This window comes from Tachysurus fulvidraco, chromosome 6, assembly GCF_022655615.1.
Source record: "Tachysurus fulvidraco isolate hzauxx_2018 chromosome 6, HZAU_PFXX_2.0, whole genome shotgun sequence".
Classification (NCBI taxonomy): Eukaryota; Metazoa; Chordata; class Actinopteri; order Siluriformes; family Bagridae; genus Tachysurus; species Tachysurus fulvidraco.
The window spans coordinates 2,081,207-2,096,903 of NC_062523.1; the positions used below are offsets into that span (position 1 = coordinate 2,081,207).

General features: G+C 41.0%; 1 protein-coding gene across 5 annotated transcripts in view; it reads left to right on the top strand.

Annotated features, from left to right (window-relative positions):
* Positions 1–2,577: 2,577 nt before the first annotated feature.
* The window catches only part of kansl1l (KAT8 regulatory NSL complex subunit 1-like), a 30,698-nt gene continuing 17,578 nt past the window's right edge, over positions 2,578–15,697 (top strand). For 4 of the 5 annotated variants that reach the window (XR_007140792.1, XR_007140793.1, XM_047814951.1 and 1 more), the window contains exons 1-5: positions 2,578–2,734; positions 3,480–4,574; positions 10,632–10,773; positions 12,886–13,047; positions 15,281–15,381. Coding sequence is in view for 3 of the 5 variants with exons in the window: in XM_047814951.1 (XP_047670907.1) it covers positions 3,637–4,574; positions 10,632–10,773; positions 12,886–13,047; positions 15,281–15,381 (1,343 nt within the window). In the remaining 2 variants the exon portion in view is untranslated. The remainder of the gene's footprint in view (positions 2,735–3,479; positions 4,575–10,631; positions 10,774–12,885; positions 13,048–15,280; positions 15,382–15,697) is intronic. The other variant, XM_047814953.1, reaches the window with a different exon arrangement.

The following is a 15,697-nucleotide window of genomic DNA, read 5'->3' on the forward strand; positions in this document are numbered from 1 at the left end:
GTCCGGACCTCTAGGGGAAGTTCATTCCACCACCTCGGTGCCAGGACAGAGAAGAGTCTTGTAGTGTAAAGTTAAAGCTACTCTTACCAGCTAGCTGCTCTTTCAGACATTCAGCAACCGAGTGTGGTCAGAGAATTTAGCACTAATAGGTAGGATCTGATTTCTGAATTGCCACAAACATGTTTTTACTGACAAAAATCTCTGGACTACAATTGCCACTATTTCTCTTGCATGAAGAGAACGTCAGGAATCAGGGACGAAAGGACATAAAAAGCATCATATTCTGTTACAAAAAGTACTAGAAAATGGCTGTACTTTTTCTGATGGTGCTAAAGACCTTATCATAGACCACAACACATCAGGTATGAATGATTACAGAAACATGGGGAACGGGTGTGCAGAGGTGGGAAGGGACTAAGGATCGTGATGGGGCAAATACGTGAGTACCCTCCAGTGTTGTGCCAAGGGATTGTCCAAGCCAGCCCTTACAGCATGTACTATGAGTTAGCAACCAATGTAAAGTCTAAAGAGTTGAACCACGAGGGAACATTAATGAGTCAGTGATATTGATAGGGATTCATTTTGAACATAGAGTTGTTGTACCTGTAGTCCACACCTTAACACAAGCTGCCTACTATTCTACTTAGAGAATGACAGCTAGTACAACCTACACACTACACCACAGCTAGTCATGTCTAATAAGTCACTGTCACCTGTAGAACTGAAACATCCTCCAGTTTTTAACCTCTGTATGTTGTTATAGCGTTCTCCTTACAACAGGTGGCAGCATTGTACAAAACGATCAGCAGTACAAACTCAGGTCATTTGTAGTGTAAAGAAACTGAGTGACATCTCAGGCAACCCTATGATGGGAAAAGCTTTATCTTGGTCAGATATATTTATGATGAGAAACAGTTTATTTGGTAATTAAATAATGGGAAAATAATCAATAGGTTGGTTTGATTGATTTTTTTTAACTACACTGCTACCCCAATAACTTTTTTGGTGGGGGGAAGTCGTAGCCTAATGGTTAGCAAGTTTGACTCCTAACCCTAAGGTTGTGGGTTCGAGTCTCAGGCCGGTGCCCTTGAGCAAGTGAACCAGAGTTTTTGTCAGGTAACATAACTTACTGTGAGAAAAGTGGAAGTTGCTGACAGACTCATGCTGTCATTCTTTACATGTAGCCCGGAGCTTTAAATTTGCCAAAGCTTCTACGTCACGAAGATGTTTCTCTTCTTTTCTGTGCCTTCACTGTGTGCCAGTAAAACTGTCTCTCAGGGGTTCTCTTTGCCTCTGTGAGTATTATTCATGTCTTGCAGCTGTTATAAACATAACTGAGAGCTTAGATCTGGGCTTGTTCCTGCATGACTTGTACAGTGGAACCCATTCAATATGTGCTTTAATACACCTAAAATCAACACTAGCTTCTGTACACAATCCAACATAAGGACATAACAGTTAGCTCTCAGTTATGTTTATTTCTGTGTACAGGCCTAATGTTCTGACTGCCATTAACAGTTATAAACATATGAATTATGATGCATTAGATTCTTTATTTCTATATATTTTATCCTTTGTATTGTATAGCTATGTTTGGCTGCTCATGCAAATTAATTTCCCAAGTGGGAATTAGTGTTTGTCTGTCTGTGTCTGTCTGTCTGTCTGTCTGTCTGTCTGTCTATCTGTCTATCTGTCTGTTTTCCTGTCTGTCTGTCTGCATGTCTCTGTCTGTCTGTCTGTTTTCCTGTCTGTCTGTCTGCATGTCTCTGTCTGTCTCTGTCTTCATGTCTCTGTCTGTCTGTCTGTCTGCCTGCCTCTGTCTGTATGTCTGTGTGTCTGTCTGCCTGCATGTCTCTGTCTGCCTGCATGTCTGTCTGTCTGTCTGTCTCTGACTGCGTGTCTGCCTGTCTCTGACTGTGTGTGTGTCTGCCTGCCTGTCTCTGACTGTGTGTGTGTGTCTGCCTGCCTGTCTGTCTGTGTGTCTGTCCACCTGCCTGTCTGTCTGTCTGCCTATCTGTCTGTCTGTAGTAGCTTAGTTTTTAAGGTGTTGGAATGTTGGAATCAGAATGTTATGAGTTTGGATCCCAGGTCCACCCACCTGTCACTGCTGGGCCCCTGAGCAAGGCCCTTAATGCTCACTTGTATAAAACATCTTCAGTTGCTCATAAAGGCTTCAGCCAAGTGGTATAAATAAATATGTGTATATACGAATTAAAGCATGGACGTGTTGTAATAGTTATAACACGTGTCACGTACCTCTTACAGCCGGTCTGCATGTGCCATCTTTAGTTATGTGTGTTTATTTACCCTCATTAGACACTGATTTATATTTATTATATTTAACATCAGCTATGATATTATATGAATATTATATTTTATATATATTTTATATATATAACATATAATATTATATTTTATATATTTTATATGTACTCTTCTGTAAAGTACTAGAAGTTTCTACACTCCGTTCCACGACATTATTAGCTCATTAATGCTTTAGTTAGTGAAGCTAATGATGACTAAATGACTGTTTACACACTTTTGGGGTGTTTATTGTAGGACAGCATGATGTCGCACAGGATACGTTGCCATGGTGACCGATCCAGGACTCGCGAGCCGTTCTCGAGCCGTTCGCTCGTGCTTCTAGACTGTTTTCGGATCGTGTCACGCGCGCAGACTTTAACGGCAGTTTACAGACATCAGCGTCGTTTGTCTATAAAACTCAGAGTTTTCGGTAAGTTTCCTTTAATCTGCTGCAATAAAAAATGATTTATTTCGGTCACAATAATCCCGTAAACACGTAGTGAGATTTATCCCGCAGATCTGAGTAACATTAATGTGTCGCTAATAATAACACTAATAAAAAGTTCAATTAGTGAAACTAGGAAAATAAAAGCGTTTTATTATAATTTACACCGAGATAATAACAAGTCTAAACACTGACATTAACGTGGAAACCTTTGGGAAAGAGCAGCCTTGGCTGCGTCCTAATCCGCGGTGTAGTGCACTAGATATAGGGCACTAGAAGGGACACGTTATTGCGTCACTACAGGCGCCCTATTTATTAGTGCTGCTCGGATTAGGACACAGCCATAACCGCTCTTACAATAACACAGAGAGCTGCTTTAAACTTTAAACTTTGACCAAATATAAAATATATAAGGATAAATAAATTAAACAGAATACATAAAGTACTCTGAGATGTTTTTTTTAATACAAAATACTACATAATATTTTTTTATTACATAAAAAATACATAATTTATATATTACATACATTTTTTTTATATATAAAAGATTAATAAATGTAAAGAATATGGCTCTAGACTAAAATCTATATATAATTGTTTAAATAAAGCAAAGGATTAAACTGGATCATTTCCCAGATTACAGCACAGAGTAAAGTAAGAAATTAATTCAGTCATCCTTTCAGTTTCAGTTCACTGCACATGAGGTTAATCATCTGTCCTCTGTTTCTAGCCCAAGATGCTGAAAAAGCAATTTCCACTGGATTATTTTGGAAATTTGTGAAAGAATTTGGTTGAGAACGCAACTAATCCCTAGACGAGACTTTAGAGGAAGACAGCTTCACATTTCATCTCCAGTTTTAACACAAGATGTGGATTGGAGCAGAGACATGGATCTGGATCCTCACGGTAAACTGATAGATGACAGCTATACTAGGTTTTGGCTTAATTTCTCCTCCTTATACAATTTAGACTCCTATAGGCTAAAAAGTCCTTTAGAGCTACCAGAAATGCCTCCGGAGCCACTGATACACAACTCAGAGCCTTATAAAATTGATCTCCATGAAAGCTTGGAGTCTTTACTCTGCTATATGTTCACAGACGAAAGTGCTGCAGATTTTCCATTGTTTCATGAGGACTTCGCTTTCAATGAACAAACAGCAGCCAAAGAGGAGACCAGGAATATTGCACTAGATCATCAGTACATAAAACAGAACTTTTCACCTCCACAGTTGTTCCAAAGAGAAAGTGAATCTTCAGAAATATGCAGCAGAAACAACAACAAAATTGCATTAAGTCCATTATGGCACTCTCCATCATACAGCACACTGCAGGAGGAAATGGATGCTTGGGGAACACAACTCGCTTCTCAAAATCATGCATTAGCAACTCGCGCTGATGAAGCAAGGATGAGGCTCCATACACTGTTGGGTGAAAATGCACTGCATAGCTTCAACACACAACTAGAGGAAATGAGGAGGAAACTCTCACCCACACCCACTATCAAAACCGAACCTGATCAACTCAGGCCTGCAGAAATCAAGCCTATTGATGCTTTTTGGTGTCATGAGGAAGCTCACTGTATGTGTAATCGATTTCCTCAGCAGAAAATATCAAACTGTGCTCAAAGCAGTTCCTACGAAGACTTCTTAACGGGGCAAACGTCCGATAGCTTTCACCTTATTAGAGGTTTACAAAATTTAGTACGGTGTGGACAGGTAGTACTTTACGAAGCACAGCAGGCTTTGGACTCAGATGTTACAGAAAGCAGCTCAGATGAGAAGGAGGATGAGGAAGAAGAAAGCAGATTAAAGAGACCAAGCTCAGGGTGAGTGTGAAACAGAGGTATATTGCAATTATGTTCTGTTATGTATCAGTTATATAGCGTAAGCCATTTCTAGTCCATTTACACATCTAAGCAGTGATTGATCGTTGTTAGGACAGTTACTGATGAATGATACCGTGATACTGTGAGCTTGTCAGTCTCAAATCTCTTGGTGACTGGGTCAGATATCGTGTAGGGAAGCCATGACTTCCGTTTAGCCGTCAACACTGACCAGTTCTTCGGCACTACAACATTATGGTGTTCCAGGGTGTTGAGTTCACTCCCAATATAGCACTTTTTTTAGCCAAGAGCAAAAAGCCTCTGCATTGGTTTGCCGAGTCTCCAAAGTTTTATAGGCACTCTTTAATGCTAGCTTTCGTTTTCCATTACAACCTTTAAAATCCTTGCTTTGTGGAGTTTCCTGGCTATGGTTGTCCTGTGAACAGCTTCTATCTCATGAGCTGTGGATCTCTCCCGAACCTGCAGGTACCCTTGATTTCTTTATAGCTTCACTGATCGAGGCATTACTTACCTCATCACTGACTGGCCATCGTACTTTAGTAATGCTCCATGGGACGTCAAAGCTATCTTCATGGATCCCTGTTCAGAACCTTATGTTTTGTGCTTCATGCTGCTTTTTGTGTAGATACAGTATGTTCTCTAATGGGCTCTTTCACAAGCACGTGTATTTATATCGCGATCATACGATGCTTTAATTGCACACAGGGTTACTTGGTTCAATATAATAATAAATGTTTTGTCCAATTAAGTCTGTTTACAGTCTATTACACACACAGTCATTATTCAGTAAACTGTATATGTGAGATTTCTGGGGACAGCATGAGAAGACGATTAAAATAAAATTAAAAAAAGTATCACAGGAGCATTCATCAGTAACTGTCCTGACAAATCACGTTAGCAAATATTCTGTATTGTGCGAGTCTTAGGCATGTTCCTGGAGTCTTATGGACAAGTCGAGACTGGAACTCGTCCACGAGCACACAAACATCGGCCTCCCGCAGATCAGAGAAAGAGGGAAGAGCATTTAGGTCTCATTTTGAAGTCTGGACAGAAATAAGACCTCGTGGACGGTTTTGAGCAAAACGCTTATTTTGCCTTGAGCTAGTTTTCACCTATCTGGAAATGCCAATGTAACGGCTTTAAAATCTCAGCAGGACAGACGCTGTCAGAATCCCTTTTTATTATGTCTATTATTGTTATCTAGTGGGTTAGATCATCTCTAACACAGACCTATAGCATAGTCAGGTTTAAAATTACTAACCACTTGAAATATGAAGCGGTCTGAATCCAATTCCTAGAGAAAAATAAAGCAAATAACTTTTAAAATGTAACACAGAAATGAGCATAAAAACACGGGGGCCAACGCATTGCGTCCTGACAGTCATGACAGACTGCAGACACAGATATGTAAAAGGGGGAAAATAAAAATCAGGGGAAGATTATAAAGAAATGTCTAACAGTGGCGGGCAGACACACACTTGCTTTTTGCACAAACACAGTGTTATGTCATTTATTTGTATTTCTCTGAATTGAAAATATTAAACATATTAAGTATAAGTATGAACTGTTTCACACATATTTTGTGTTTAAGTCCATGTTGTTGTTTTTTTTTTGGTGTCAGTACAGAAATTAACAACCTACTTCACATTAATCAAGCTCTAATTATCTATCTGTGTTCATGATGTGATATTAGCCATGAACGCTATTAGAAACATGAAGATGGCTTTAGAGTGCAATTAGCACACAGTTTAGCACTCAAGTCTCCAAAAATAACCACAGACTTCATGTTTGAACTAGAATTAATTTACTGGTCACGCAGTCGTGCCTTTTGACCATGACACACACTTGTAAAAGTGTTGTTGGTTTTTTTTTTGTTGTTATAGTCACACTATGCCTTTTGAGTCTGGTTCCTCTTAAGGTTTCTTCCTCATATCGTCTCAGGGACCACTGTGTCCTCACCGCCGATGTCTCTGGACCGAGTTTTGCTTGCGACATTGTCATAATGCGCCATACAAATACCTGGCTGTTAGATGTTGGTCTGAAAAATCATGCTTTTAGACCCTTACGGAATACTATCGTAGGTAACAACGCATCTTTATTAAATAATATTAGAACTATATCGTTATCCGAATCCCATTTAAACATCTGTACCGAGGAAGAACAGCTTTGAGAACAGCTCTCGCTGCGTTATCTCCGGGTTGTCCTTTAGTTTATTTACATGAACAACGAACGGCGTCATACGGAGATATCGAACACGATGCGGTTCCTTACTTGCCCTGACCGATCGGCCGGTCTGGGTAGAGATAAATGAAAGTGTTATTTTTTTGGATGAATTATCTTTTAGTCTTTGCGTTCTATTTTGCTTTAGAAGACGGCGAATGTGGGTCAGACTTCAGATACTGTAAGTTTGAGGCTCAAAAGGGACACAGAAATAAATCAGATCTTATAAAAAAGCTTGCTCTTGATCCCTAATCTTGATGAGCATATTCTCCATGCAGGTCTGGATGGAATGCAGGAAGAGGAAGAGGGGTGTGTGTGTGTGTGTGTGTGTGTGTGTGTGTGTGTAGGGGCCAGGATGTTCACAGTATATCTTCTGTAATAGTCCAGACTGAGCTTTCCAATAAAGGCAGACAAGAATGACAAAAGCCCGTCACTTAATGAGCTTCAAGAACAATAACGTCGGGTGTAGGGGGGTGTCCATGATTTTTTATTTTGGCAAGAATGAAGCATGATCTTGTGGGTAAATGACAGGCTTTGTTAGAGCCTTCATCTCAAGCTGTGGCTAAATGGCCTCACAAGGTCCTCCAAGGTTCCCAGCGTATTTGCACATTGTCTTTATGCCTCTGTGTTCTTGGGTCATGTCGTCATCTTCCCTTGTAGTGTCAAACAGATATGCAGGACATGAGCATTATGTCACACACACACACACACACACACACACACACACACACACACACACACACACACACACACACACACACTCACCCATACCCACACACACACACACACACACACACACACACACTCCCATACCCACACACACACACACTCCCATACCCACACACACACACACTCCCATACCCACACACACACACACACACTCCCATACCCACACACACACACACACCCATTCCCACACACACACACACACACCCATTCCCACACACACACACACACACACCCAGACCCACACACACACACACACACACACACACACACACACACACACACCCATTCCCCCCCCCCACCCACACACACACACCCATACACACACACACCCATACACACACACACACACACACACACACACACACACACTCCCATACCCACACACACACACACACACACACACACACACACACACAAACCCCCCCCACACACACACACCCATACCCACACACACACACACACCCATACCCCCCCACACACATACACACCCACACACACACACTCGCACACACACACACACACACACTCGCACACACACACACACACACACACACACACACACACACACACACACACACACACACACACACACACACACCCATACCCCCCCCCCACACACACACACACACACACTGTGTGGGTTGAGTTTGAGGTAGAGCAGGAATCTTACAAAATGTCATTTTGTTCCAACTCTAATTTATACCTCAACACTGTTGGACTCTCGATTCTGATTGGCCAGAAGGGTCTCAGCAGCTCCGACCACAGAGCTATAAATCACGTCCGAGGTTTATATCAAATATTATATCAAATACAACTCATTTAGAGGGACATAAAACAGATACCCTACATAATCGGATGACAATTCGAACAGATTTTTCTGTTATTATACAAAGAGCTACAGTACATGTTTAACAAATATATAATATGTTAACGTGAAGAAAACTTCAGGACGTTTGATATAACACGTCTCTGTAAGGAGACATATATTACCTAAATATTTATAGAAGTAAGTCTCCAGCACGTCCCAGTGTGTTCTCTGCTTTGGATAGCATCATAAATGCTCTAACATGTTTAATTTTTTTAATGAAAATGCCAGCAGGGACATCATGGTGCACTGTAGACCAACATAAGCCCAAAAAGCAAAGAAAACAAGGGTTCTGTCCTGAGAACGTTTTCATATTCATGGAAAAATCTGACCAGTCTGCTGTGTGTTATTTTGGGTTCAGCTTCTGTTGTACAGATGTTCACAATTTAACATGGCGTAGTTGTGGTCTGCCAACCTTGTGGAAAAGGAACAATGTTTAAAGGCACACCCAGGTGCAGCGTGGGTTCATAAAGGCAAGGAAAAATAAAAGCAAAAACACAACACATGAAGAATATGTAGGAAGAAATGTCCTACTGTCACACAGAGGACAGTAGGATGTGTGTGTGTGTGTGTGGGGTGTGTGTGTGTGTGTGTGTGTGTGTGTGTGGGTGTGTGGCTGTGTGTGTGGGTATGGGTCTGTGTGTGTGTGTGTGTGTGTGTGTGTGTGTGTGTGTGTGTGTGTGTGTGTGTGTCTGGGTGTGTGTGGGGGGTATGGGTGTGTGGGGAGGGGTATGGGTGTGTGTTTGTGTGTTTGTGTGTGTGTGTGTGTTTGGATGTGGGTATGTGTGTGTGTATGTGTGTGTGTGTGTGTGTGTAGTCAGTGACCAGGAAGATTTGTGTATCAGCAGGTGGTGTGTGTGTGTGTGTGTGTGTGTGTGTGTGTGTGTGTGTGTAGTCAGTGACCAGGAAGATTTGTGTCTCAGCAGGAGGGGTGTGTGTGTGTGTGTGTGTGTGTGTGTGTTTGTTTTCATTGCCGCTTCACTGCACTCTAACTATTCCTGGAATTTTCCTATTAGCTAGTCTGTCTGGAGAGACATTTTGCTTGTTGTATAAATGTATATAGTGAACAGGAAGAAAGGGTCACAGGGTTCAGACAGAGTAAAGCACATCATATTAGCTTCATATGTCTGATTCTGTTCATTCAACTTTAACGTTAAACACACACACAAAAGCCACTAACATGGGAGTGTGTGTGTGTAAATATCAGTGTATATATATATATATATATATATATGATGACTCAGGATTGTATTATCGTGCCTGGATATCGATTGTGTTGTCTGTGTTGTGTTGCGTGCATGTGTGTGTATTGTCGAGGTTTCAGGGTTTGAACCTGAGCTCAGATGAGTGTTTGTGGTTGGTTTTATTTGAAAGCTTTGCAAATACACGAACAAATCATTCGCTACAACTCAGTTCATCCATTTAGAATCAAATGCTCACTTTCATCTTTATTAAAATCCACTTTTTGTACTTAAGGTCAAGTATTATTTAAGCAGATTAGTTTTGACTCATTTAAATAATATTATTAGATTATATTTATTTATATTAATTGTGTTATAGGATTTAAGTATATATGTTATACAGTCGGGGGGGGGGGGGCACGTGGTTAGCACGTTCGCCTCACACCTCCAGGGTTGGGGGTTCGATTCCGACCTCCACCTTGTGCGTGTGGAGTTTGCATGTTCTCCCCGTGCCTCGGGGGTTTCCTCCGGGTACTCCGGTTTCCTCCCCCGGTCCAAAGACATGCATGGTAGGTTGATTGGCATCTCTGGAAAATTGTCCGTAGTGTGTGAGTGTGTGAGTGAATGAGAGAGTGTGTGTGCCCTGTGATGGGTTGGCACTCCGTCCAGGGTGTATCCTGCCTCGATGCCCGATGACGCCTGAGATAGGCACAGGCTCCCCGTGACCCGAGGTAGTTCGGATAAGCGGTAGAAGATGAATGAATGTTATACAGTATATACTGTATAGCAAGTTCCACTCGGCTCTTGTTGCTGGAACTAAACACACCCTGACTGACCTGTTATGCTACATCGAGCAAGTGTATTTCAAATAAAGCCCACTTTGATTATCTTTATGAAATAAATACCCCCTAGTTCTTCTCCACAGAAGGAAAATGAATCATCTGTGTTGTTTAGAGTGAATGAAAGAGCTGCTAACGCTCTCTCTCTCTCTCTCTCTCTCTCTCTCTCTCTCTCTCTCTCTCTCTCTCTCTCTGTCTCTCTCAGGTGTTTGGGATGCGAGTGGAGGTATCAGTGTGAGAGAGCAATGCTAGCAAGTCAGTGGACATGGCTGAAGTTCAGGCTGTGTGAGCTGGACACACAGATTCAGCAGGTGTCACAGCTCCATCAGCACTTAACCTTCGACAAGGTAACGAATTCGCTCGCCCAATTCTGTGTATCAAATACTAAGGATTACAATCTTAATCTGGTGCGATGAAAAAGCAAAGCCAGATTTCAAACAGTCTCAGCTGCATTTAGTACATTGTAATGCCTAGTAGATGCTACAGACCTTTATGTTTCAAATTACAAATTGCTTTACTGCTTTAATAAAGTAGATTAGATAGAATTCACTGAAACACAATTTAAATTCAGGGGGACATGGTGGCTTAGTGGTTAGCACGTTCGCATCACACCTCCAGGGTCAGGGGTTCGATTCCCGCCTCCGCCTTGTGTGTGTGTGGAGTTTGCATGTTCTCCCCGTGCCTCGGGGGTTTCCTCCGGGTACTCCGGTTTCCTCCCCCTGGTCCAAAGACATGCATGGTAGGTTGATTGTGTATTGTCCCAGGGACAAAAGGGGGGAATTGTAGTGGAAATTTTTACTTTAGAGAAGAACACATGAATCTGTCCTTCTAGGCTTCTGTATTTCCCATGGCTGGTAGTTATTGTGACTAGAGATTTCAGTTGTTTCTTTTGTTTTGGCCTTTTCTCTTTTCCCCAAACCTGCTTTGCTGTCCGGAGAGTCTACACCGAGCTCGTCAGCTCTTAGCGGCGGGTTTTCTCAAAACCTCGCCAACAAGACACCTTTAGCACCTAATCCCAGATTAGTGCCGTGCTTTACTTTTGTATTTTAGGCCTTGCACTAGGTGCCTATCCAGGTCACTGACCTGTCGACAGATCCAGGTTTAAATCCTGTCTTTACAGCACTTTCTACACAGAGACAACCAACAATATTCACTATTCAACACTAATGAATTCAACTATGGTTTTCAAAATAAAACCCTTACAACTTTAGCAGATTAATCAGTGTTCTTTAACACAAATAAAAATAGATTCTCTCACCTTCCACACATCCAAGTACTTTTGATTCCAGCGTTGAGGCGGCTCACGGTGAACTCCCGAGTCCTCTCACGCTCATAGCCAATTTTGCGGTCGAGGTGAAGTTAACAGCCTTCAAGGCTCGAGCGCTGCAAGCCTCCCCGGGAATCCCCGAAGTCGACTCTCAAACGCGGAATCCTGCCGACAACGCCAGCCTGTTGTGGAAGTTTTGAGGTTCGAGAGAATTAAAGCATAAAAATATCACACCAACAGGCACGGGCAAGAGTATAAAGGTTTTCACGGTTATTGTTTTCAGCTTTGCAGAAGGACCCAACACTCTACGTGTAAAATCAGAGAGGAAGGGCCACCATTATTGATAACACCAGCATTTTATAGACAGGAATAAAATAAACAGGACATGTAAAACCAAAACATCATCCACCATTGGCTTAGAAGCATCGCCTGTTCATCTTCTGACCAAGCTAATCCCACGGGAACAGAAAAGGTCTCATGGGAAAGCTCTGATTAAATGCAGTTTTAGAAAGAAACAACTGAAATCTCTAGTCACAATAACTACCAGCCATGGGAAATACAGAAGCCTAGAAGGACAGATTCATGTGTTCTTCTCTAAAGTAAAAATTTCCACTACACATCTCTGGAAAATTGTCCGTAGTGTGTGTGTGTGTGTGTGTGTGTGAGTAAATGAGAGTGTGTGTGTGCCTTGCGATGGGCTGGCACTCCATCCAGTGTGTATCCTGCCTCGATGCCCGATGACGCCTGAGATAGGCACAGGCTCCCCGTGACCCGAGAAGTTCGGTTAAGTGGTAGGAGATGAATGAATGAATGAACAATTTAAACACAATGGAGTCGCAAAATGATAGAAATGATTGTTTTTAGTCACCAAGATCCCATCGCAAAAATCATCTTACAGAAATAATCATAAGGACTAAATAGAGCTGTATATTAATGGCAGATATACAGTAGCTTCACTGTCAAATATACTGACAAAACACATCTCATTCTTGTACAAAACTTAAAAGAAAACTGAGGCCCATCAGAAAACACAGCCTGCTTGTTTTTAACACTCAAACCTGCTGGCAAGCTAACTTTAACTAATCATCATCAGACGGTTGTTGCTCATAATCACCTGTGTTTTTGTTGTAAATAAAATAACCAGGTGAATGTGCAGCTTGTGTAATGCTTTAATCTATGCCTTTTGCTTCAGGGTGTTGTTTTGGCTGAAGCTCAGCCTTTGACTGAATGGCAGGTCCAACAGTCTCTGCTGACTGGTGTAGCGTTATCGGCAAAACAGACATGCGATGTCAACTCCGAGCTGGACAGCGAAGACTACAGCCCCACATGCCTCCTCCAATATATTGACAGACAGGTAAGATTTCATTTTATATGACTTCAAAATTCTTTAATGTGATCCTAAAAAACAGATTAAAACATTCCTATTGTATTTAAAGGTTCACTGATACATAGGGGTGTGTGACATGACTTTGTACACATGTGGCGTGGCTACACCGTATTAACCACACATGGTGAACATGTGGATAGTGCAAGAGGTCTCCAACGTGCTGCCCAATTCTGTGGTTGCATGAAAACCTAATTGATGAGTCTAAATCTTATAGCTAGCATAATGCAACAGAACTAGTTAATACACATTAAAGCTGCATCCTAAAAAAAGTACTGTACAGTAGGGCTGGGCGATACGGCTGAAAACTGTATCACGATATCAGAGTTTCATTTCAAAACTGTATCACGATATCGATAATTATCGATGTTTTTTATGACTCATTTAAAATAAGGACCAGGAGAAAAATATATTCGATTTAAACCTTTTTATTTTAAACTGAACCTTCCTCTGATCAGAATCCCCTCAGTTATTAAGACAGAAACGTCACCAACCAGGAAACCTCCAATAATTATAATGTAAACATGAGTCTAAAGTCACAATGAACACTTTTAACTATTATCTCTTAACGTTTAAGGTGAGAAATGAAAGAAAATGTAATAAATGCTTAATAAAGTGTGATAAAATAGTGTAACGTGTTAAATATAAACATGGAGAATCTGCCGTACCGGCGCGCTGACTTTTCCTCTCTTATTTCCTCACTCGCTGCGATTCATTTTATGTTCATCAGTCGCCGGTTACTGAAGAGGGATCTAGCGGACCAGCACGAGATGACGATATGGCGCAACCAAACTTGATACTGTTACATGATTGGCTGTTAGTGTGTCACTCCCTATGTTGCTAGGTTACCAGAGAGCGAGCGCCTTTGTTAATGCAACCAAACGCGCTTCGCAACCTCTGTTTTCTTCTGGCGAAGAATAAAAAATATCGAACGTCTTATCGAACACATTTTTTATTGATATCGATCACGTGTCTATCGCGATACATATCGTTATCGTTCTGTCGCCCAGCCCTACTGTACAGTATGCACTTATCTACTCATGCGTCAAACATTGTGTTTGAATTTTAGAAGGGTCGTATCGTCTCAAACGGAACACCGACGTCGATGACAAACGGGCTAATTTTTTGACGACGTTTATTTTTTGAAGAAATCGGCTGACAAATCGAAACCGGACCAATCAGCATGCAATACACCCAAAGCGTTTTTACTTTACACACAGTGGACACGTGTCTTGCTGTGTGTATGTACTCACACACAGCATTGGCACAAAATCCCTTATAAAGTCTGAGGTCCAGCTGCTGTGTGGCAGATACAACATTAATATTAATAAACATTAATAAATGAAAACTTAAAGCAGGCCATGTGCAGACAGATGGTCTGATACACGAACGCATGTTTATGTAAAATACTCCGTCATCCCACGTCTTTGTTGTTTAAACTTTAAGTTCGTTGGAGTAAAATATGCAACTCCCTCTGATTAAACTAAAAATGGTCTGAAAGAGAAAAAATCACGCATGAACATTTCTATCCTTTTTCTTCTTCTATCCTATGAAGAGTAGACCAGTGAATTTAGGAAGGATTATATGTTAATGGGTTTTTACTGTGTACTGCATTTCTTCTCGCTACCTTGCCCTGACTAATCCCTACATCTGTTCAGGACTGATACAGTAGGTTAGGGCTGTGCAATATGGACAAAATAATCATATTGCGATTTTCTGAATGAATATCGCGATTGCGTTTTTATTTGCGATTTTTGCTTTTTTAAACTTGCTTTTTCTATTATTCTGTAATATTCTATTATATATTCAGTGCATAACAAAACATTTCACAATGAAATAACATGGTATTAATGGTTTAATAAACAAAACTGTAGTAAAATTGTCTTTAAAACAGACAACATAAAATAAATTAAGATTAACTAAAGTAAATTCCAGTCATAATAAACAAACTTCAAAACTGTTTTTCAGTGCACGCATTTCACAATGAAACAACATACTGCACAGTAGTACTAACTGCTTGATAAACAAAACTGTGCGTGAGCTCTGATTGGTTAACATCTTAATAGATAAAATTGCAGCCTTATGCGGTTTAGAAATTACATGTGCTTAAATCGCGATTAATTGCACAGCCCTACTGTAGGTCTACGCTATAGTTCTCATTAGTGATTTTTTTTTTCCTTGCCTGTCATGTGTTTGTGTGCAGAGTGCACAGCTGAGGCAGATGGTGAACAGTCTGATGTCTCCTTTGAGTGACCTGAACGCTGAGACGTGCTGGAACGACTCAAGAAAAAGATCCACTAACAGGTCAGGACTACGTTCTGCCCTTCTTCCGTGTCTCAGCATGTTTCAGATGAACCAACAGGTTTTATATGATGTTCAAGTCAAATGACTGTAAAGACGATACTTAGTAGTAATGTTGGATTTTGAGGTGTGTTTTGCATTAATGTCTTTTTTCTTGACTCCTGATTCACTGAAATCCATTTCTGTTATCTATACCTGTGTCACTGGCTGCCACAAAACCCCAAAGCATGCTAGATCCAAACTCATGCTTAACAGTCTGCAAGGTGTTTTTCTTATTTCCTGCTACCTATTATTTTTGTCCGAAGACACTACAAGTAAT